This window comes from Pelodiscus sinensis, chromosome 21, assembly GCF_052426305.1.
Source record: "Pelodiscus sinensis isolate ZL-2025 chromosome 21, ASM5242630v1, whole genome shotgun sequence".
Lineage (NCBI taxonomy): Eukaryota > Metazoa > Chordata > Testudines > Trionychidae > Pelodiscus > Pelodiscus sinensis.
Window position 1 is genome coordinate 26,544,139 of NC_143072.1, and position 22,853 is coordinate 26,566,991.

Consider the following 22,853-nt stretch of genomic DNA (forward strand, 5'->3'; position numbering starts at 1 on the left):
GCAGACACCCCAGTGCTCCCTGTGCCTTCCAGCCCCACCCTATACAGGGGAGAGGTTATAACCCATCCCCCACCTCCCCGCAGACACCCCAGTGCTCCCTGTGCCCCCCAGCCCCACCCTATACAGGGGAGAGGTTCTAACCCATCCCCCACCTCGCCGCAGACACCCCAGCGCTCCCTGTGCCCCCCCAGTCCTCCCTCACACAGGGGAGAGGTTCTAACCCATCCCCCACCTCCCAACAGGTTCTCCCAGTCCCAAAGGCCCAGCCAGGGCTATTTCTACCTGGGATCTTACTCGGAAGAGCTCACTGGGCCGTCCTTTAGCATCTAAAAGGGAAGGGGAGGGCGGGCGGATCTCTGGAATCCATCTCTTGTCAGGCTGGGCCCCCAGGCCTTCTGGGAGAGGCGCTGAGTGGGGAGAAACGGTGGCGCCTCTGAGCCCCTTGCCTGCGTGGGCGCCTCCGAGAGCAGGTCGCCGTCCACGCTGCCTCACGTGCCGCCCTGGCGTTCGCAGCAAAGCAGCTCGGAGGGGCCTGGGCCCTGCTAGTCCTCGTATAGCGCCCCGTCTCCAGAGCTGGCCACGCAGGGACCCCCTTGGCAATACCAGCCCAGCGCAGCGCCCGTCGCTGCCCATTCAGCAATTCTGCCTGCGGCTGCGCCGCCAGCTTTCCACGGACACCTCACGTGGCCCCTCTGCACGAGCTGTGGTGCAAACACAGGCCAGTGGTGCCCCCGGGTTTTGCACGTTCATCTCCTAAATTCCATAATGTCCCCCCCGGCGCCATTAACCCCCGCCCCTCTGCCCACAGCCTTTGAGCAGGGGCACTGCTACGAGCCCTTCGTCAAATACGGGAACTTCACCACCAGCGACGCCACCTACGCTGTGGGCACCGCTGTGGAGTTCAGCTGCGACCCCGGCTACACCCTGGAGCAGGGCTCCATCATCATCGAGTGCGTGGACCCCGGCGACCCGCAGTGGAACGAGACGGAGCCGGCGTGCCGAGGTCTGTCTGCCGAGGCCACGGGCCTGCACCAAGCCAGGCTGCCGGGGAGGGCTCGGGCAGGTGCCGGGGGACAGATCAGCGGAGCCAGGGCGGGCAGGGGCTGTTTTACTGCATTGCCCGGCCTGTGCGGAGCGAGGGCCTAGACCCTCCCCTGGGCGCCCTCCCATGCCGCTCGCTGAGACGGGGGGCGGCTGCGGGGGCCAGAGCAGGCAGGCCTGAGAGTGGTGTTCTCTGCAGCCGTGTGCAGCGGGGAGATCACGGACTCGGCAGGCGTCGTGCTCTCCCCCAACTGGCCGGAGGCCTATGGCAAGGGGCAGGACTGCATCTGGGGGCTGCACGTGGAGGAGGACAAGCGCATCATGCTAGACGTCCAAGTGTGAGTGGGGCCCGGGGATCGCACGGGGGAGGGGGGCAGGCTGGTCGGCGTTGGGATAGCAGAGGAGTCAGCCCCTCGCCCCCATTCTGCGCTACGCCCTGGGGGCCCGTGGGTGCAAAGGAGCCAGGGCTGGGCCCCCTGTGCCCCAGGACTGTCCTGGCTGGAACCTTGCGCAGCGGCGGCCAGACCCACACAGCCCCACGCATCCGAAGGGCAGCGTTCCCGCTCACCGTTTCCCCGCGCATGTGCGGAATAAATGTTGTTCTGTGCAGTGGTGCACATGTGGGCGTGCCCCACCAGTAGGAGCACAACCCTCGCAGTGAGCGCTCTGCGGATGAGCAGGGCGGCCGCACAAGCGCCCAGCTCACAGGGGTGCTGCCGAAGGGGGAAGAGCCCGCTGGGGCCAAGGCTGGCCACAGGGCGTCTGCCCCAGCCCCCTCTCCTCACAGGCTGCGCATTGGGAAGGGCGACGTGCTGACGTTCTACGACGGGGACGACCTGACGGCCCGCATCCTGGGCCAGTACACAGGCGCCCACCGCCGCTTCAAGCTCTACACGGCCATGGCCGACGTCACCATCCAGTTCCAGTCGGACCCCGGCAGCGCCGCCTTCGGCTACCAGCAGGGCTTCGTCGTCCACTTCTTCGGTGAGGCCCGGCGCTGGCAGCGGACCCAGGAGTCCCGCCCCCAGCCCCCGCCCCGCCTCACCCGGCTCTCTCCGCAGAGGTCCCGCGCAACGACACCTGCCCAGAGCTGCCCGAGATCCCCAACGGCTGGAAGACCACGTCCCACCCCGAGCTGGTCCACGGCACCGTGGTGACCTACCACTGCTACCCTGGCTTTGAGCTGGTGGGCACGGACGTGCTCATGTGCCACTGGGACCTGACGTGGAGCGGGGACCTGCCCGCCTGCGAGAGAGGTGACCGGGACCCCCCCCCGCCTACCCCCAGCCCCTGCTGCCTCCGGGAGAGGTTCCACGGCCCAGCCCGGGGATGGAGGAGGGCGCGGGACAGCGGCTCAAGCTTGTCAGCAGCAGAGGAGACCTGCCACGTGCCTTTCCCAGGCATGCTGCTGCATTGGGGTCTGCCGTGGCGGGGCCGTGCTGCCCGGCTGCCGGTCGCTTTGCCCTCGTATCGGCTGGTCGGGCCCCTTGCCATCCAGGGGACAAGCCCCCGCCGGCCTGGTGCCCCTCCAGCTGCTGCAGGACCGGCTGGGAGAGATCCTCCGATTTCCCAGTGACAGCGCCGGGTACGCCCCTCGGCTCCCATCCGGGCTCCCCGCCAGCTGGGGTGGGAGGCAAGTACGTGGTCGGGCGGGGCTGCCCCGGGGGCGGGGCTTGGGCTCTTCATGTGCCCATGAGGGGGTGGGCAAGGGGGACAAGAGCCCCCAGACCGGAGCCCTGCAGGACCAGGCCAGCAGCCCCCCAACAGCCCTGCCCCCCTTGTGCCTAGCCTGCCACGCAGAGGCCGCGTTGCTGTGCCAAGAGCGCCCCCTGCTGGAGCGCTGTGCCCTCCTTGCCTGGCTCTCCCCCGGCTGGGCGCTGGCGGTACGGCCCGGTCCCCATTGAGGTGGTCCTCTAGGCGTTTGTGTGCCCTGTGCTTTGACCTCTGCCCTGGCCTGGCCCTGCCGCCCCCCTGGGCTCCAGCCGTTGCCTGGGGCTGGCGTGAGCCTGCTGCCCTCCCTCCCTGCACAGTGACCTCCTGCAAGGACCCAGGGGACGTGGAGCACAGCCGCCGGATCGTCTCCAGCCCCAGGTTCCCCATCGGCTCCACTGTGCACTTCGTCTGCGACAAGGGCTACGTCCTGACGGGGGGTGGCCTGCTGACCTGCCGGGAGCGCCAGGCCGGGGGCCCCAAGTGGAGCGACCGCCTGCCCAAGTGCACCCGTGAGTCCCAGCCCTGCCCCCCTGGTGGGGGAAAGCTCCTCCCGGCCCTGAGGCCCAGCCTGGGACGCTCGGGAGGGGCGCCTCAGCTAGCCTCGTGCTGGGCACAGCATCCTGGCAGGGAGCTGCCCGCCGCCCAGCGCTGCCTGGCCCCCCGCAGGCCGGGCCCGCGAGGGGGGCTCCCCCGGCCCTCAGGGGCGTGCGTCTCACCCGCTCCGTCCCACGTTTGCAGCGGAAGCGTTCGAGCCCTGCCACAACCCGGGCGCCCCCGAGAACAGCCTCCAGCGCCCGGAGAAGAAGCTGTACCAGGCGGGGGCGACCCTGCACTTCTCCTGTGCCACGGGCTACGTGCTGCTGGGGGAGGCCAGCCTCCGCTGCGTGCCCGGCCACCCGTCCCAGTGGAACGGCTCTCCGCCCATCTGCAAGGCCGGTGAGTCTGCCCTGGCCTGGCCCGGCCGTGGGCTCGCGCCTTCCCTGCTGCAGCGGGGCCGGAGCTTGTCCTGTGCTCACGGCGGGGGGCACGCCAGCTCCTCCCCGAACGCTGAGTGTGCACGGGACACGGCGCCCCCGCCAGCCCTGCCCCCTGCTCCGGTGCCAGCCCTGGCATGGCAAAGCCGACTGCCCCTTCCCTCGCCTAACGCTCCGGCCTGTGCCCATGTCCACTTCGGGGCGGCAGGCCCGCCTGGGCTGAGCCCTCAGCCAAGCACCGGCCCTGGGCTTGCAGGTGGGAGCCGCTCGGGTGCTAGACTCCTGTCCCCTCGCGCCACCCAGCCCCTCCTGCCCCTCACTCTCCCCTCTCTCCCCCCAGCCGCTTACGATGAGTTCTACAGCAACCGCAACCTGGACGGTAAGCGCCCGGCGGGCCGCCCCTCCGGCCAGCGTGCAGGGGCCCCAGCCCTCAGCCTGGCTCGCGGGCTGCCGGGCAGGAGGCGGGGTCCCTCCGGGGCAGATGTGGGTGAGGGGCGGAGAGCCAATGCCCCTGACCTCAGGAGAGGGCGGGAAAGCAGCGACCCGGGGAGGGAGGGTGCTGAGCTGGCGGACAGGGCTCGCTCTGGTACCGCTCTGCCCGCAGAGACTGCCCGGCTGGGGAGACGTGGCAAGGGAGGGAGCTGAACGCCCTGTTGAAAAGGGACCCCCCCCCCCCCCCCCCGGCCCGGTGAAAATGAGCTGGGGAGGAGAGGGGAGGGGTGAATGGAGTGAGTGGGCGGGGCCTTGGAGAAGGGGCGGGGCAAGCATGTTCAGTGTTGTCCCGTCAGAAGGTTGGCACCCTTACCGTGCCCATGGGGCTGCAGGTGCAGCTGGGGCTGGGTGGGGCGGGAGTGAGCACTGGGGATGCGGGGCTCTGAGGGGGGTGGGGTGGGGGTGACGTAGTGGGGGGCTGTCTGCTCTGCTCTGTGACCCGGGTCCCCCGCGCTGGGCTGAGATTCCCACGGACTCCCCCACACAGGGACTGGCCCAGACACCCAGGCCCAGCCTGGGCAGGGAACAAGGCTCTTCCCGGGGGAGACGGAGGGAGGGAGGCGGAGATGGACACCGGGCTGGGGGCAGGGCCGGGGAGCTGGGCAGTTTTTTGGCTGGGAAACATGGAGAGGAGACCAAGCAGAGTGCTGGGGGTTCGGGGGGGCTGTGCACCCTGCCCCAGGGGTCTAGGGCGGCCAGCCCCTGACTCCTCATGTCCACCTGGCGTCTGTGCTGGGCTGGATCCTGGGGAAGCAATAACCCCCCTGTTCTGGCTGCGGAGTCCCATCTTGCTGCTACGGGGGTGCAGGATGGGGGGGACCCGACGCGCCATCACAGTTCTCTCCCCCCTCCGAGAGCGCACTGAGCGGGGTCACTCCTCTTGTGACTGGGGACGTTCGAGTCCCCTGCCTGGTAAAGCCGCAGCGGTGACATTGGCGCTCCCCTTGGCTTGGGCCTGCCACGGAGGTGCCCTGCAGGAGCCGGCTCCCCCCAGTTCGGCTGCTGCACGGCTTTGGGGGGCCGGCGCGGGCCCACGCTCTCCGGTCGCACCAGCCCTTCCACAAGCCCCGGCGCAGGGCCGACATGCAGTGAGATCGCTGGGGGACCCCCACCCTGCTGAAAGGGCCAGCAGCGTCTGCCACCGTGCCTGCCTCGCTAGAGGGCAGGGCCACGGCTACCAGGGTGTATTTGTTCCCCGCCCGGGTCGCCTGGCCGACAGGCCCCCCTATCCAAGGCCAGTCCAGTCCCTCAGCATCTGCAAGGAGGGGTCTGCCTGCACCTCGGCCTGGAATTCCACCGCTGGGGCAGGGACAGGGACCTGTTCCCCCCCACCTGGGTCTGGGGCTCTAGCCCTGCTGGGCCCCGTGTCTGCTGGGATGGGGCCCTGAGGCCCCTGCAGGGAGCCCTTCCCTGGGCCAGGGGTGCCAGCCCCTCACTGGCTCTAGCTATGGGTGGTGACTGGGGCCCTGTGGGGTCCGTCTGGCCACTCCTCTAGGTCACCCCCCCATCAGCACCTCCGTGGGCAAGTGCCAGTGACCCCCACTTCCTTGGGCCCCCCATAGCCCCCATTTCAGAGGCACCCGGCTATGGGCACCTTAAACGGGTCCCGTCTATGCCTCTCCGGGTCGGCTGAGTGTCGGGCACCATGTGGTCTGGGGACAGGACCTCAGCCGGGCCAGCGTCACCTCCGCCCCCGTGTCCCAGGAGCCCGTCACCTCCCTGCCATCCACCTGCAGGGCCACGAGGCTCTCGCTCCGCAGGGGCCGCCCTGCCCCCTCCCGGTACACGGAGAAATCCGCCTCCCGAGGGTCAGACCTCCCAGGGGAGGGGCACTGAGCATCCTTCCCCCCACTCTGAGCTGAGGTTTGCCGGCCTGCCCTTCCCCCAGCCCCAGCCAGTTAACCCAGGAAAGTCTCGTGGGACCTGTCCTGGCGCCTGGGGCACTGAGCCCTCTTGTGGCCCCTTTGCCCGCAGCGATGGCAGGTTAGTTCCTGCGGCCCCTTTGGGCCGGCTCCGCCCGGGCCCTGGCTGTGTCTCTGGGGTTGGATGGCTGGCCCCTGTCTCTTGGGCTCGTCCCGTAGGTGATTTCCTCCGGTGCTCAGCTGAGATCCGGTCTCTGCGCGATTCCCCCTCTCCTGGACTCCTGTTCCCGCCCGGACCGGCTCTCCGTGAGCCTCCCGGTGTCCTGGGGGTCCTCTGGCCTCCGGTCCTGGAGCCACAGCCCCAGGCTGGGCCGGCACGCTCCACAGAACTGTTCCCGCATCGTCAGCTTAAGCAGGTCCTCTGCGGTCTGGGCCCCGGCCCCGCACACCCACTTGCGGCAGGATTGCGCCAGGTCGGCGGCCAGATCCACATGGGTCTCCAATGGCTCCTTCTGCAGCCCCGGATCTTCCTCCTGTGCGTGTCTGGGGTCTGCCCGGACTTGTGCAGCAGGGCTCTGACCCGTTCGGAGTCACCCGGCTGCCCCTGCGGCCTCCTGATCCAGCAAGGGGGGAGCTGCTGGAGCTGCCCCGCTGGGGGATGGTGCAGGTCACAGGCCGGCTCAGAGGAGCTAAGGAACCGTCCATGTCCCCCACGTCTTTACATTGGGCCAACACGAGCTTCTCAAATAGTCTGGCCGCTCCGGGTCCCCTGGGATCCTCCCGACACCGCAGCCGGGCCCCTCGGCTTCTCCGCTCCACCATGGCCAGCTCATGCTGCCGCTGCCTCTCGGTCCTGGCGCTCCTCCCTGCGGTCCTGCCGCTCTTTCCCTTGTGACTCCAATTCCTTTAGCCTCAGCTCGATCTGCAGCCGCCGCAGCTCTGCCGGGATGGACCCCGCCCTGGACGAACCGCGGCTGCCGGAGCGTGGCCTGGTGGGCAGCGCGTCTGTCTGGCCGACTCCAGCCCCCCCTCCGGTCTGAGAGCCTGAGACGCTCCCAGGGGGTGTCTGGCTGCTCCCTGCTGGGACAGGATCCAGGCGCCTGGACGGGTCATTCTCTTCCAGCCGGGCAATCAGCTGGGACTTAGTTGCTTTCCCCACGGGCAGCCCCTATCTCTGCACAGCCCCACAAGGTCTGCCTTCAGGAGTCGGGCGTAGGCCTCTCCCCACCGATCCCCGGGGTGTAGACTCACCGACCGAGTGCTGCAGCGCCCCACGGCTCCTAGGAATCGCTTCGCTCTGCCTCCAGCACGCTTGGCTCTTGCGAGCCCCTTCCTCTACTGCGCCCGTCACTCGCTGCTGGAAGCTCCATCCACGGGGTGCAGCGCATCCCACTTCTGACACCAGTGTGTAGGCGCGTCGGGGATCCCCCGATCCTGCACCCCCGTAGCAGCAAGACGGGATTCCGCAGCCAGAACAGGGGGGTTATTGCTTCCCCAGGATCCAGCCCAGCACAGACGCCAGGTGGACATAAGGAGTCAGGGGCTGGCCGCCCTAGACCCCTGGGGGCAGGGTGCACAGCCCCCCCGAATCCCCAGCACTCTGCTTGGTCTTCTCTCTTCATTGTTTCCCAGCCAAAAAACTGCCCAGCTCCCCGGCCCTGACCCCAGCCCGGTGGCCGTCTCCCCCTCCCTCCCTCTGTCTCCCCCCTGGGAAGCGCCTTGTTCCCTGCCCAGGCTGGGCCTGGGTGTCTGGGCCAATCTGAGTGCGGATGAGTCAGTGGGAATCGCACAGCCCAGCGCAGCCAGGTGGGGACCCCTGGTTACAGAGCAGACCGCCCCCCCACTGCGTCACATGGGGATGAGGGAGGGAGGTGCAGGGGGTTCTGGGTGGGGTGTGAGGAGGTGCAGGGTGGGGTGTAAGCGGGGTGCTCGGGTGAGGGGGTGTGAGGATGAGGGAGGGAGGTGCAGGGGGTGCTATGTGGGGGTGCGGGGGTAGGGATGAGGGAGGGAGGTGCGGGGGTTCTGGGTGGGGGTGCTCAGCGGTGCGGGGGGTGGGGGTGTGAGGGTGAGGGGGTACAGGGGGTGTCCTCTTTGGGAAGCTGGGCTGGACTTAGCCGGGCCTGGCTCCCAGCAGGAGGTGCTGTTCCCCGCGAGCTGCGGGGAGGCCCAGAGGTGGGGCCCATGTCTGCTCGGGGGGGCAGAAGTGCCCAAGAAGGGGGGTGCAGGGAACCTCCATTTCCTCCCCCTCCCTGTGCCCCACAAGCCACTCAGGAACTCTGGATTCATCCCTGGCAAATTCTCTGCTTCCCCTCACCCCGCACGGCCTGTGCCCGTCCTCCCCCCAGTCGCCAAGGTCTCGCCCGCAGGGCCCCCGCAGACGGGCCCCAACGTGGCCATCGCCATCTTCCTGCCCATGCTCGTCCTGCTGCTGCTCATGGGAGCCGTTTACCTCTACTTCTCCAGGTGAGTGCCGGGGTCTCCCTGCCCCGCCCATCTGTCCTGCCCCGCCCCTGCCTTGTCCCGCCCCGCCCATCTGTCCTGCCCCGCCCCTGCCTTGTCCCGCCCCGCCCTTCTGTCCCAACCCCTCCCCTGCCTTGTCCCGCCCCGCCCATCTGTCCTGCCCCGCCCCTGCCTTGTCCCGCCCCGCCCCGCCCTTCTGTCCCGCCTCCTCCCCTGCCTTGTCCTGCCCTGCCCTTCTGTCCCGCCTCCTCCCCTGCCTTGTCCTGCCCTGCCCTTCTGTCCCGCCCCCTCCCCTGCCTTGTCCCGCCCTGCCCTGTCCCGCCCCCCACCCCGCCCCCTCCCCTGCCTTGTCCCGCCCCGCCCATCTGTCCTGCCCCGCCCCTGCCTTGTCCTGCCCCGCCCATCTGTCCTGCCCCGCCCCTGCCTTGTCCTGCCCCGCCCATCTGTCCTGCCCCGCCCCTGCCTTGTCCCGCCCCGCCCATCTGTCCCACCCCCTCCCCTGCCTTGTCCCGCCCCGCCCATCTGTCCCGCCCCATCCCTGCCCTGCCCTGCCCCGCCCCGCCCCCTGCCCTGCCCCGCCCCCCCCCCCTCCCCTGCCTTGTCCCGCCCCGCCCATCTGTCCCGCCCCGCCCCGCCCCCGCCCCGCCCCCCGCCCCGCCCCGCCCCTGCCTTGTCCCGTCCCGCCCCCTCCCCTGCCTTGTCCCGCCCCGCCCATCTGTCCCGCCCCCTCCCCTGCCTTGTCCCGCCCCTGCCCGCTGCCCCCCTGCCCCGCCCCCTGCCCGCCTGCCCCACCCCCCCCTCCCCTGCCTTGTCCCGCCCCGCCCATCTGCCCCGCCCCGCCCCTGCCTTGTCCCGCCCCGCCCTTCTGTCCCGCCCCCTCCCCTGCCTTGTCCCGCCCCGCCCCCCCCTCCCCTGCCTTGTCCCGCCCCGCCCATCTGTCCCGCCCCGCCCCTGCCTTGTCCCGTCCCGCCCATCTGTCCCGCCCCCTCCCCTGCCTTGTCCCGCCCTGCCCATCTGTCCCGCCCCGCCCTCTGCTCTAACCTCTACCCCGCTCGGCCCCCTCATCTGCCCTCTACCCCACCGGCCTGTCTGCCCCTCTGCCCATCCCCCACCCACCTTGACCCCATCTGCCCAGCACCCAGCCCCGTCTGTCCCCCTGCCTAGCCCCCCTCCCCGTCTGCCCTGCCTTGCCCCAGGCCTGTTGGTCAGTGCCAGCTTGGGTCACCAGCTGCCCGTCTCTGCCCCTCAGGCTCCAGGGGAAACCAGCCCTGCCGCTGCCCCTGTCTGGGGCTCACCCCTACGATCACATCGCTGTGGACTCGGCCTTTGACAGCGCCGCGTATGAGACAGGAGTAAGTCCCCGGGCTCCGAGGGGCTCCCAGGCCAGCCCAGGGGCCGCGCCGGGCTGCTGGCCACTTGTGGGTTGGCCCCAGGGAAACTTGCTCCACGCCCCGGAGCTGGGGGCACATCCCGGAGCCGGGGCAGGCTTGCCCCTCGGCAGAGCTGCTGTGCACATGGCGGGGTGCCCGGGCCCCGTTGGAACAGCCCCCACGGGGCGTGTGGGGCCGGAGAGGGGTCATTCTGGGCACCAACAGAGAGCAAAGGGAGCCCCCGGGTGGGGAAGGTGGGAGCCCCGCAGGGGAGAGAGGGAGCGCATGGGGAGAGTGGGGGGCAGAGGGCGCCCGGCCGTGCTGGCTAGTGCCCAACCCCCTGCAGTCTGTTTCCTTTCCAGGACTCCAGGGAATATGAGGTTTCCATCTAGGCCGAAGCGGCGCTGAGCCGGAAGGAGGGGGCAGCCCCAGGAGCACGGCCCCTGTCCCCGACGCCACCTGGCCCCTGCGGCACCCGCCGGCATCCTGCGGGAAGGGACTGTAAATATCGGCCCCGAGAGACTCTGCCCAGCTTCCCTGCCCAGGCTGCCCCTCCCTGCCGGCGCTGGTCCCCAGCCCTGGCCGCTGGTCTCCGCCCTGCACCCCAGCACAGAGAAACCAGGCGGCTCCGGCTTCTCCTGCGTGAGACGGGCCCCGGACTGTCACGTAACATGGAGCCGTGGGATCCGCCAGCCCCGCGCCTCCCTCGGCTGCCCAGTGAGCCTGGGTCGCTCCTCGCCCAGGCTGGCCTCGCCGCTTCATTCCCTCTGGCCTGTTCAGCCCCCTGCGCCCAGCGTCTGCCCCCAGCACTGCGCCCTCCATGCCTGGCAGCCCTGTGGCGGTGGCCCCCGCACCTCGACTCCCTCTCCCCCCGCCCGGTTCTCGCCCTCGGGAGGAAACTGAGAATCAGACCGAGGCTCAGTGCCGGCATGGCCTGCCCGTGTGCGCAGCCCCGGACTTCCCGGGACACCCCCCCACTCAGCCGGGGCCTGGGCCGTTTTGCCTGCGGATGGGGAGTGCCCGGAGTCCAGTCGCTGCTCCCGGGCGCTCCTGGGGCCCGCACCCCGGGAGCGGGGCCGACGGGCAGCAGCCCCGCCTGGCGAGCCGCGGAGACGAGCTGCCGACATCAGTTTGCCCTCCCCTGGCACGTCCTGGCTGGTGCAGGAGCAGGAGCAAACCAGCCAGCCCGGGAACTCCTCAGCCCCGCGGTACCTCAGTGCTCGCAACCCCCGCCCCCCGCTGTGCGCGCAGCAGGGGCAGCAGAACGCAGGGGGGCTCCTCCGCGCAGGCCAGGAGGCTGCACCGCTGGCCTGGCCCTGGCTCTAGCGCTCTCGCTGTGGCTGTCACACCGAGACAGGCAGGTCACCACCCCGCCTTGAACCTGCCCCGCACGGGAGACTGCGGCCCCTCAGCGTGGAGCAGGCGGCTCGCTGGGAGGGCTCAGAGCGGCACTGGGGGCGGAGGGGTCGCCGAACCGCCCTGTGCCCGGAGGGGCAGCAGGCTCCGTCCTCCGCCCCGCGCTGTGGCATGGCACCCGGAGCAAACAGTGACGTACCGGGGGGCCGGCGTGCAAGCGACGCCGGGGAGCACAGGAGCGGCTGGGCCATGCTACAGCGCCAGCCGGTAAACGGCGCAGGCAGCGGCGAGTTCTGCTACAGCTCCGGGCCAGGCCCGCTCCCAGGCGGGGGCTTGTCATGCGACGCGGGGACTGAAGTAGCGCCGGGAGGCACGTGGCGCCAGGCCCAGGGGCTCGGGGCCACGCCAGGGCCACGCCGGGGCTGCGGAGCACTGGGCCCAGTGTGCGGGCGGAACCCTCGGCTGCTGGGCGCGGCCCGTGGAAGGCGCTTGCAGACCGCGATGGTTGCTGAGCCCTGCTGGCTTGGAGCTCAGCAGCGTGGCCCGTGCACTGCGCTCCGGAGGCCCCGCTAGGGCTCTGCCCGTCGGCGGCCCTGGGGCGAGTGCTGCGGGCTCCCGGGCCCGGCTCCGGTCTGCGGCTCCAGAAGCAGGCTGGCCCACGGGGGCAGGCTGTGAAGAGAGCAATGGGAGGGCTGGCAGCCGGCCGCAGCGCGAGCCTCCCCACGGCCAGGCCCTCGCACGGGGGGACGCCTCCAGGGGGCTGAACGCGCGGCGCTGCCACCGGCTAAGCGGGTCAGCCCGGCACGTATCACGGGGAGCGGTGCTCCCCGGGCAGGGGCAGCCCCCCGACTGCTACAAAGCCGGGCCCGGCTGCTTTCCAGCCCTGCTGGGGCGGGGGCTTGCTGGGCGGCTCCCAGCTCTGTGCATTCGGGGCTCAGACGGGCCCTTGGGCTGGAAGAGAAAGCTCGAAGGGCAGGGCCCAGACTCCCCCCACCCCCTTGTGGGAGCAGCAGGCCTGCCTCTGCCACAGGGGGCAAGAAGCTGCCCCTGCCCTGGGCTGGGCGGGCTCCTGGCAGCCTCCCTTCCCCAGCCCATGGAGCAAGTCCTCCCCCCACAGAGCCTGAGCCAAGCAGGCAGCGGCTGCAGCCCGGATTCCCATGAGCAGACTCAGGCCCGGAGGGGGGAGCCGTCCCCTGGGGTCCTGCCCTGCAGGTCAGAGACGAAGCGGCGGGGACGGGCCAAGGAGCCAGCGCCCAGCTTGCCTGCTGTGTGGGGGCAGGGCGGGCCTCGCACGCGCTGGCCTGGCTGCCCCACAGGCTGGGGAGGCCGCAAAGCAGCAGCCTTGCCTCGTGACAAGAGGATGGGCCAAGGGCAGGCTGGGGGACCCCTGAGGCTGCCTCAGGCGCTAACCAAGGTGCCCCAAGCCGGCAGGAGCAGGCCCAGGCTGTCTATGGAGGGTTTGAGTGGGCAGCGCAGGGCTCGTGGCTTGGCCGGTGGAGGGAGAGGGGGCCACAGGCAGCAGCTGGGCCTGCCGAGGGGCAGCAGCTCCGGCCCTGCAGGAGAACATCCGAGCGGCCAGACGGGGCCAGACCCAAGGCCCAGCCGGCCCAGCATCCTGGCTGCGCACAGTGGCCAATGCCGGGCCCCTAGAGCGAGGGAACGGAGCAGGGAATCCTCCAGGGACCCCGCCCAGCCTGGCCACTAGCACTGGTGGACCCAACCCCCGGGGCTGGAGCCAGCTCTCTTTGGACCCCGCTAAAGTCCTGGCCTGAACAACACCGAGGTTGGGGCAAGGAGGCCAGGGCAGGGAGCTGCCCCTGTCCCCGAGGTGCTGGCCTCAAGCAGCCAGCCTCCAGGCCCCTGGTGCGTAGCCCAGCCCCCCACCCTCTGCCTCGGGGGCCCTTCTGAGCCGCAGTCCGGCTGCTGCGGAGATCCCAGCGAGGCTGGGCCGAGCCGGCTGCACCGCGGAGAGCCCTGAGGTGGCCACCCCAAGCGGTGCCCGTCCCCCATGCGCAGGGCCCCTGCCCGGCAGCCCAGCCAAGGCGCGGCCATGCTGGTCTCCGTGAGAAGCAGCAGGCTGGGCTGGCGCGACAGCAAGGGGCTTCCCTCCTGCTAAGCCGGCGAGCCTGGGTCTGGGGAGCCCCGGGGAGGAGAGTCCTGGGGCGGGGCCCCCACCAGGGAAAAGGGGGCTCAGTGCTGTGGCTCCCCCACCCGGCCAGCACCCGGGGCCCGGCGTGGGCAGGAAATTTTCCTAGCTGAAGTGTAAAGTACAGTCCCCACCTCCCGCCTCCTGCTCCCGTTTGGGGAGAAGGGCCGGGCTTTTCTCTCCGTTGTTTCCTTAATAAACTGGTGTTTTAGAAGAACCTGCTTGGCGTGGTGCTGCCGTGTCCCTGGGTCTGCCGGTGCCGCGCACGGGCCCCTCTCACCCCTTCCTCCCTGCAGCGTCAGGGCCAGGAGCCCAACCTCTCCGCGGAGCCAGTGGGGCTGGGGCGGCCTCTCTTGGCCCAGTGTAACCCCCACACCTAGAGTGGGTCACTGACCTCGGCCGTGGCACCGAGAGCACAGCGACAGCCCAGCCCAAGAGACCTCTCAGCATGGGCCGGGAGCCAGCTGGCTTTCGGCTCAGAGGGTGGCGGCGCCTACGCTAAGCTCCAGAGGGCCCAGGTTCAAATCTGCCCCATGGTGGTTACACCAGCAGCGCCCCCACAACCTCTCCGTGCAGAGGATGCTGCTGCTGAATGCCCTGGATAATCCTCACCCCCCTGCTGCAGACGTTCCCCAGCAGCCTCACACCCTGCTGGGGCAATGAGGCTCCATCCTGGAGCATGACAGCACAGAGACGGGGGGGGGGGGGGCAGAAAGGCAGCCCTGTGGACCCCTGTGTGTCCCTGTAACATATGCCCTGGGCACACCCCTGCCTGCTTCCACTGCAGTCAGGGCTGCCAGGCCCATGTCCCGTCTCTCCGCGGGTGCCCGGGAAGGCTGCCTGGGGTCCTCATTCACGACCCAAGCCATGTGATGACCCACGTGGGAGCACACGGCCCCGAGGCCGGGAATGAAGGTAAGTGCTGGGTGGGGGCAGAATCCGAGCCCCTCCGCAGAGCCTTCCTGCCAAAGCCCTTCTCCACCAACGCCAGGAGGCCCCCAAAGCCAACCCCTCCCCCGGCAGAGGGCTTGTTGCAGACAGACAGGTGAGTGGCAGTCGCTGTGGCGTCTGCGAGGGTCTTCCCTCGTGGGGCAGTTCTAGGGGCCGGGCCTGGACTGCCTGCTGGGCCCCATGCCGGCCGGAGTGGAGCGGGCTTGCCTGGCTCCCTCGCTCCAGCACGGAGTCACGAGATGGGGCGCTGGGAGATCCCATCCCCTCCCATTGGCCATGTCCCTGGCAACACTGCTGCCCTGCCTCCGTCCTACACGCCTCCCGCAAGACGGGCCCACGATTTCCCCGGCTCCCGAGCCATCTTGTTACTTGAGCGGCTGGGCACTGGCACAAGTGCTCCCCCCCCCCCCCCCCCCCGCTGACGCCCCTTCGCGTCAGAGAGCCAAGCACCTGTGGGCCTTGACTCCCCCTTAGCAAGCGCCACGCACGGGGGGGCTGATCCGGCGCACGGCGGCAGCAGCACAGCGCCTCGGCTCAGCCCCTGGGCCCCAGAGCTTTGCCTGGCGGGGGGGCTGCTTCCTGCGACTCCTCGTGCCTGGAGAAACGACTCTGCCAGCTCTGGACGAAAAGCAGGCGCCAGAATCCCTGGATCCTCCCTGGTGCCACCACAGCAGCCGCAGCCAGGCTGGGCTCAGACGATAACCTGGGGGAGGAGCCCGCTCAAGCCAGCCCTTCCAGACGGAGCCACTCTGGGGGGGGGGCTGGCCTGCCCGCCACCTCTCGCCCACCCGGCCCTGCAGCCCTGCGCCACGCAACACCAGCCACGGACACGTGCCACGACACCACCGGCCCCACTGGGCCGTGGGCCACTCCCAGCCACGCTCCCCGCACCTCTGCAGGCACAGGCAGAAAGGGGCCAAACCCGTACAGGGGAAGGCCCCCGCACAGCCCCTGGGTGGCAGCGCCGCAGGCAGCAGCAGCAACAGGCATCCAGATGCCAGGCGTGTGATGTGGCTTGTCCCTAGGGACCTGGCGCTCGGGGCTGGGAGAAAACAGCCTGGCTACTCTGTCTCCGGGGGGCGAGGGCGCCTCCCCGGCTGGGGGAGACTCAGAGACAGCATCCAGGAGCCTTTCAATCTGGGCAGCTGTCAGAGCATGCCGTCCGCCGCGCCAGCGCAGGCCTCGCGAGCCTGTTGCGCAAGTGCCAGGAGTGGCGCCTCGCCCCGTAAGGCAGCAATTCCCCAAGATGCAGGGTGGGGCCCAGCTACAAGCGCGCGGGGCTTAACTCCCGTGGCAGCTGCAGGCAACACAGGCAGAAGCCACGGCTGCTCGTCAGCGAAGCCACTTCCTCCTGCAGGCACGTAGCGCCAGGGAGCCAGGCCGGGCTGAGCGCAGCAGCACAGAGTCCCAGGCTGGCCCGGCCCGAGCCCAGAACCCAATCGGAGCTGAGAGCGGAAGGGAGGGGCCTCCTCCCCGTGGCTCCCCGGGCGGCAACATGCCACGCAAGGCAGGCGCTCCCCGCATGTGGCTGCGGCTCGGCGAACAATGCAGCCGGAACAAAGCCAAGGAGTGGGATTCCGCAGGCAGCCAGCCGCGGCTTGGGCCGGCTTCCCACACGATGGCTGTGGAGGGAAGGAGGACGTTCGACCCCGCTCTCAGAAGGAATAAAGCAAAGGGCCAGGCTGCAGCCCAGTTACTGTGGCTGGCTGGCCCGGCCCAGCGGGGACGCGGCTGATGTTGCTGCCAGCCTACGGGCCCTTGTCAAAGCGCATGTTTCTCCCGCACATGCAGCACGGTGGGAGGCGCCACCCCTGCAGAATCGTGTCCCTGGCTAACCCTTCTGGCGCTGGCTGCTGGCCTCCTACCTGAGGCGCATCCTAGGAGCCGCCCCTAGCAGAGGCAAACGGGTCAGGTGCCCGGGCCTTTCAGAGTTAATGCAGCCATTCAAATCCAGCCCAGGTGGAGAGCGACTAGAAGTCAGGCCAGCCACTATTGGTGGGGGAGGGGGCTCAGGCCGTTCAGCCTCCACAGCCCAACCCCCCAACTAGCACTGCAACCGCAATGAGCCCTGCTGACAGCAGGCACCCAGAGGCCAAGACTGCCTGGGCACCAGAGGGCAGATGGCCTGCCAGGCACGGGGTGAGCGGGGTCATGCCGGAGTGGCTCTGGGATAAGCAGAGGGTTTCAGATCTTCTCCCCCTCCCCTGGCACATTTCTGTTGCACCCAGACCGCCCGCCCCTAGGCAGAGCCTGTCTCCACTAGCCAGCACTGGGTTACCAGCGCCCGAGGAGAGCGAGGGGCAGCGAGCACCGACAGCAGCGCCCGCGTGCACCGTGCGGCACTGCCAGCCTGGCAAAGCCCAGGGCGCCCTGGCACTGCTGCCATTTGGCACCTGCCGCTCAGGCTGCGGTTGCCAAACCTGGCCCCCCGGCGAGGGGCCAGGCACCCCACCCCCCTCGGGAGACGGAGGCTGGGTGCCAGGGGGGCCCATGCCAGGGCCAGGCGCCCCACCCCCCTCGGGAGACGGAGGCTGGGTGCCAGGGGGGCCCATGCCAGGGCCAGGCGCCCCACCCCCCTCGGGAGACGGAGGCTGGGTGCCAGGGGGGCCCATGCCAGGGCCAGGCGCCCCACCCCCCTCGGGAGACGGAGGCTGGGTGCCAGGGGGGCCCATGCCAGGGCCAGGCGGGAGCCCAGCTGATGCGCTGCCTGGGGGCTGGCTGCCCCTGTGCAGCGCCGAGCACAGCGCCCGCCCGGCCTTTGCGGAGCGCGCCCCCTGTCGGCGCAGCCCAGCCACCACCGCTGCGCCGAGCTGGCCCCAACAGGCGGATTTACGCATGTGCACGGAATGCCTGAACAGTCTCAACTGCGCTTGCGCAGGGGGGAATAGCGCTTGAGGGGGGGAGGGCTTCCTGCCCGGGCCGCTCACTGCGTGTGCGCAGGGGTTTAGGCTGGAAGCCGGGAGAATCCGGTCTGCGCCTGCGCGGGAATGGCGTCACACTGCATCGCGCCTGGGCGGCTCGGAGGCGCCTCTGCCACCTCGGAGGCGCCTGCGCGGTGGTGTCCGGCCCCGGCGCGTCTGCGCCTGCGCGTGGGGCGGCGAGATTCCGGAGCCCGATCCGCGCCTGCGCGCCGGTGTCCTGGCCCGGCCGGGCGGCGCCTGCGCGGCCGAGGTGTCCGGGCCCGGCCGGGCTGCGCCTGCGCGGGCTGCGCGCTGGCGGGGCCCTAAGCCGCGGCGCTCCTGTGTGTGAGAGGCGGAGGGAGCCGAGCCCGGAGCCCTGCGCAGGCCCAGCCCGTCCCCCCCCCGGCATGGCAGCGGGCGCGGGGCCCCCCGCAGCCTCCCCCGGGCCCGGCAGGCGGAGGGCGGGGAAGCCGCAGCGGCCCGTGGGCTAGGCCGAGCGCCCCCCCCCCCCCGGGGCCAGGCCTCCGCGCGCCCGCTCGCGCCGCCGCTGGCCTGAGGCGCCGCCCGCCCCGCCGCGCGCGCCACGAGCCGCCGCGGCCCCGCTGAGGGGCCGGGCCCCCCCCGCCCGGGCCGGCTGCATGTGGGGCAAGATGGAGGCCAAGACGATCGTGTACGACCTGGACACCTCCGGGGGGCTGATGGAGGTGAGGGGGCGGGGGGCGCGCCGGGGGGGGCCGGGCGGGGGGGGTGCGGCCCAGCCCCTCACGGCCCCTCTCTGCGCGCAGCAAATCCAGGCGCTGCTGGCGCCCCCCAAGAGCGAGGAGGGCGAGAAGCGGAGCCGGCGGCCCGAGAAGGAGGCGCGGCGCAGCGGCCGGGCCACCAACCACGACAGCTGCGATAGCTGCAAGGAAGGCGGGGACCTGCTGTGCTGCGACCACTGCCCGGCCGCCTTCCACCTCCAGTGCTGGTAAGGCCGCCGCGCTGCCTCTCGGACGGGCCGGACATTGCGTGAGCGCCGCGCTGCCGGGAATAATGGAGGCTGCTGCCTCTCGCACTGTTTACAATATGGCGACCTTCCTTTAAATTATATTTTTATTCTCAGCGCCATTTTGGCTGCCTATAGGGCTTGCCGAGCCTGGCACCGTTACTGGAGTATTGTTGCGTACGGATGGATCGGCCCAGCGTGGATCCAGGGCTCTGAACTTGAAAATTGACACCCCCCCTCCCCTTTAGTCCCTTTTCCTTCCTCCTGCCTTGTAGGAGTGACCAATGCGAATTCAGGGACCGCTTGCCTGGAGTTTTGTGCTCTTGTTGCTAATCCTCTGTGGTTGTCTGGAATTGTGTGCTTTAGAGCATAGCGGTAAGAAGCTCTCCCTTATAGGAGGCAGGGGTGGGGGGAATAACCCTCTGTGTTTCTTAAGCCTTACAGGCTAATAACAAAAAAGCAAATCAGCAAAGTCAGGAGCTGTCTGAACTTCAGTTTCTGTCCTGAGAAGTTATTTCTTGTTTCTGTGTGGGGGAACCCAGGTGCATCGAAAGCAAATTTGCTTACATCTGTTCAGCAATTGACTCAGACTGGTGGTTCTTGTGAAATTCAAACAGCCGAAGTGAATAATGGGATGGGGGAGGGAGCAGGGCAAGCCGGAGCACTGGTGTTCTGGGGAATAGATATTCTTCCTTGGAGAGAGATTTTTAACCACGTTCCTTATTGTCTTTCCTGCCTCCGATCTTTACTTGCTGCTGTGCTACAATTGTTTCCTTGTGACTTGAGGTGAATGGTTCTACTTTTTTATATGCTAATTGTAGGTCTTAAGAGACTTATTACAGTGATTACTGATTCTGGGGAAATTAACTGTGTAGTCAGGTTCTGTAAGGAGTGCCCTGTTGCCATTTTGTAGACCAGTCTACCCAGGACAGGAAGCTCTATTTTTAATTATCCATTATATCATCATTTGTATCTGGAAGAAGTTCCCCTGGTAGTTTTATTATATAGAGCACTTAAAACCTGCTAGAGCACCTTGGGCTTTTGGTTGTCTGTTTATTAATTAGACAAGGTGGGTGAGGTAATCTTTTATTGGGTCAACTTCTCTTGGTGAGAGACAAACTTTGGAGCTTACAAAGAGCTGTTGTTTGATAGGATTGTTATGTAAAATATGGCTTAGAAGTTGAGCACAAAAAAAGATAATGTTGTAATTTAGGGTACTGTTGATATAAATAGAACCTGACAAAGTTGAGTGACGTGTCTAAAAATGTTAACCCTCCATACAGTTTTGAGTCTCGTTTGTTGAAGCAGGATAGTTGCTAGAAACATTGACGGGGGCGGGGGCAGGAGGGAAAATGGTTCACATAGTTTCTCACCTACGTAAAACCTGGTCTCTGAGTGAATCAGTTGAGTCTGAACCCTACATTGATCATAACAGTCCACGTCCATTACATAGTCACAGAGAAATTATCTAATGCACATACTTCATGACATAATTTGTCACAAGCTTCAAGTTTTTTAATCTGTATTGGGAAACCATAGTAACTTTATTCAATTTAGAGACTTTAGTGAGGTGACCTCTTTCCCACAACTGACAGGACTAAACTACACCCCCAACTGTTTAACTACGATTTTCATGACTTGCATACAGGGCCTTATCCTGCAAGCCCTTTCTCACCTAAGTAGTACCATTGACTTCAGTGAGATTGCTCTCCAGGGCTTGTAAAATCAACCCTACAGTTTATGCAGCCACCATGTTCAAATCACTTTCACCTTAAATTTGCTTGAACAGGCTTTTCAGCAGACATGAAGGATGGGCTGCTTTCCTGTTCTCATTTCCAAAGGCTTGCATACCGCTTTTCTTCACACATGAGCAAATGATACAGATTACCTCAAAAGGACACAGGTTTTTGTCTTTACCTCCTACATTTTGCTTTAAGTAAATGTCCATTCCATTGGGCATGAATGCATTTCCCTGCTAATCAATAACAGTGAATATAAATTTAATTATACCAATCTGTGGCTAACTTGTGAATTCTGCTAACTCAGGTATCTTTCAGGCATTTCCCTCAATATTTAGGGCTTTTCAACAGTACATTCTGAAGCATTTCACAGAGGAGATTAGTACCATCTATAAAAGATAAAGAGGGGAAGTGACAAGAGCCAAGAATTGAACCAGTCTTCCCTAGTCTCAGTCCTATGTCCTGTCAATTAGGTCGCATTGCCTCCCACATGTACAATACATGCTTGCTTCATAATTGTATCTTGATAGGTAAATATGTATATATCTCCAAAGCCACACCCCATCATTTTGGTTTCCTTTTTATCTGCTTCCATAGTCTTAATCTGGTGGCCTGGATCCAGGCAAGCTGGGGACAGCATCCGGCCACTGGTCCTTAAATTCTCCAGCCCTGCTGCAATCTATTGTATGTGCTCCAGTAAGAAAGTCTCGAAATGTAATTCAGGCAGATATTGTGGTTTCAGTTTTGGTTTGGTTTATGGTGTCTGTGAGTTCGAGGGGACAGGTTGAACCTCTCTAGCCTGGCACCCTGGGGACCTGACCAGTGCTGAGCCAGAGAATTTGCTGAACCCTGGGAGGTCACTATTGTCTAGCAGCATTACCAGCACTTCTGCAGCTTCCTGGGCTCTGAGAAAACATTTAGGGGTAAACTAGAGCTAAATAACAGCACAGAACAGAGAGAGCCAGGACTGGTGGCTGTAAACAAACTTTATGGGACCGTGGGAAACTCGACCACACCTATGATAAGTGGACATCCAGCTAACTCAAATCATTCTGGATCATGGATGTTGCTGGATCAGAGAGTGATTGACTAGAGAGATTCAACATGTACTCCAGGAGAGAAGATCAGATCTTATTATAAAGTCCTTTGTTTTGTTTTTAAACATATCTTGACTTCTACAGTATTTCCACACATTTGGAAACCAGTTTGAAAAAAAGATAGTTTGAATATTCCAGGTCTAATTATAGTATACATACCTGCCAAAAAGCAGTTTTATCAAGTCCTTCGTAGTTACAAGTGGGTTGTCAGCCCCAGAATAACTTCATGTGGATTGAACAGCTTTCTGATTCATCTATTATGAATTTGACCATTCTTGTAATCTTGTCCAAGGAAGATTTGGGGAAAAAAACAAACAAAATCTGTGTTTTCTTTGCTTACATTAGATTTCACCAGTTTTGTTCCAGATAATTTTGATAGCATAAACAGTTATAGGACATTTTTTAATGTACTTCCACTAGATTACCTATGACACTGCATCTGCTATATTCAGATACGTCAACTGTTCTTAGAACTTGAGTTTGCATAGAATATTTTTCCAAGGAAGTTTTTGGTTTATAGCTAAACACTTTGGGTTTGGTTATGAAGCTTGCATATTAACCTGTCACTGATGTGATTAATATGAATGCAAGTTCTAGATATAATGCAGTAGAGTCTTTACATGAATTTTATCACACCACTCAATTCCAAGGGAACTTTTGAGCTGAGATAAACTACTTAATTATCCCAAAGCAGTTTTCATGTTCAATACACTTCTATACTTTCCCCTTACCCTCTTGTTTTAGATGTGTGTAACTGTTATACCTTTCTCTGTCTCTTCTCTCCTGCTTGCTCCTGCAGTAAACTCATGATGCTGTGCTTGATATCAATCAACCTAAATTACTGTGATGTCAAAAATTCCATATGGCTTTTCTGGAGGATTAAGCAGAAAGTGATTGAGAGAGGAAAAGCACAGGTTTAAAACAGATAACTAGTAAAAATGGCAATAAAAGTTGCAAATCAAAGCATGTGAACAGATTTTTTGTAAACAGTCCTATTTTCCTAGTGTGAAAGATGCTCTCAAATTCCTGAGCCATAGCATTGTTAGATTCTTATTTATAATTGCCTGTTTCTCTGGCTCCTGAGTACCATGTTGTCAGTGTAATGAAGCAGTGTAAGTTGTCTAAAGTTAATCAACTTCTTTTTGAAGTGAATATGTCTTTGTGACAAAATTAGAACATAAGAATGGCCAGACTGAGTCAGACCAAAGGTCCATCCAGCTCAGGGTCCTGTCTGCCCACACTGGCCAATGCCAGGTGCCCCAGAGGGAGTGAACCGAACAGGGAATCATCAAGTGATCTCTTCCCTGTCACCCATTCCCAGCTTCTGACAAACAACAGATTAGAGACACCATTTATACCCATCCTGGCTAATAAGTATTGATGGACCTATCCTCCATGAGTGTGTCTAGCTGCTTGTTTTTTGTTTTTTTTAAACCGCTGTTAGTCTTAGTCTTTGCAACATCCTCTGGCATACAATTGACATACAAAAATTGTGCCCCCTCCCAAAATTTCCCTTAATAGTTGACTTTTGTTCTGAACCAGATACATTTTGTGGCTGGCACAGGGTAAGAGCACTGCATTGAGCACTGTCTGCTAGTTCCATTAAACGTTTCTTGCAACACTTGCCTCCCCATGTTTATATTTGGAGTGTTTGGCTCTGTTTCCCCTTTTTGATTTGGCAGTCCTCTGACATGCTGTTGAAGAATTGGAGTAACAGAGCTTGCTAAGAGAGGCGGAAGAAGCTAAACTAGCTTCAATTTTGCATAT

General features: G+C 64.7%; 2 protein-coding genes across 5 annotated transcripts in view; both read left to right on the top strand.

The window, feature by feature from the left end:
• SEZ6 (seizure related 6 homolog) overlaps positions 1-13,631 on the top strand; it is a 52,684-nt gene extending 39,053 nt beyond the window's left edge. The window contains exons 8-17 of one of the 2 annotated variants that reach the window (XM_075904531.2): positions 809-1,003; positions 1,241-1,379; positions 1,829-2,025; positions 2,103-2,297; positions 3,072-3,263; positions 3,493-3,690; positions 4,069-4,107; positions 8,428-8,545; positions 9,792-9,894; positions 10,259-13,631. In XM_075904531.2, coding sequence (XP_075760646.2) covers positions 809-1,003; positions 1,241-1,379; positions 1,829-2,025; positions 2,103-2,297; positions 3,072-3,263; positions 3,493-3,690; positions 4,069-4,107; positions 8,428-8,545; positions 9,792-9,894; positions 10,259-10,291 — 1,409 coding nt within the window. In that variant the 3' untranslated portion in view covers positions 10,292-13,631. The remainder of the gene's footprint in view (positions 1-808; positions 1,004-1,240; positions 1,380-1,828; positions 2,026-2,102; positions 2,298-3,071; positions 3,264-3,492; positions 3,691-4,068; positions 4,108-8,427; positions 8,546-9,791; positions 9,895-10,258) is intronic. The other variant, XM_075904532.2, reaches the window with a different exon arrangement.
• Positions 13,632-17,511: 3,880 nt separating this feature from the next.
• Positions 17,512-22,853, top strand: part of PHF12 (PHD finger protein 12) — a 46,051-nt gene continuing 40,709 nt past the window's right edge. Inside the window, exons 1-2 of one of the 3 annotated variants that reach the window (XM_075904522.2) lie at positions 17,512-17,969; positions 18,051-18,232. In XM_075904522.2, coding sequence (XP_075760637.2) covers positions 17,904-17,969; positions 18,051-18,232 — 248 coding nt within the window. In that variant the 5' untranslated portion in view covers positions 17,512-17,903. The remainder of the gene's footprint in view (positions 17,970-18,050; positions 18,233-22,853) is intronic. The other 2 variants (XM_089772137.1, XM_075904521.2) reach the window with 2 other exon arrangements.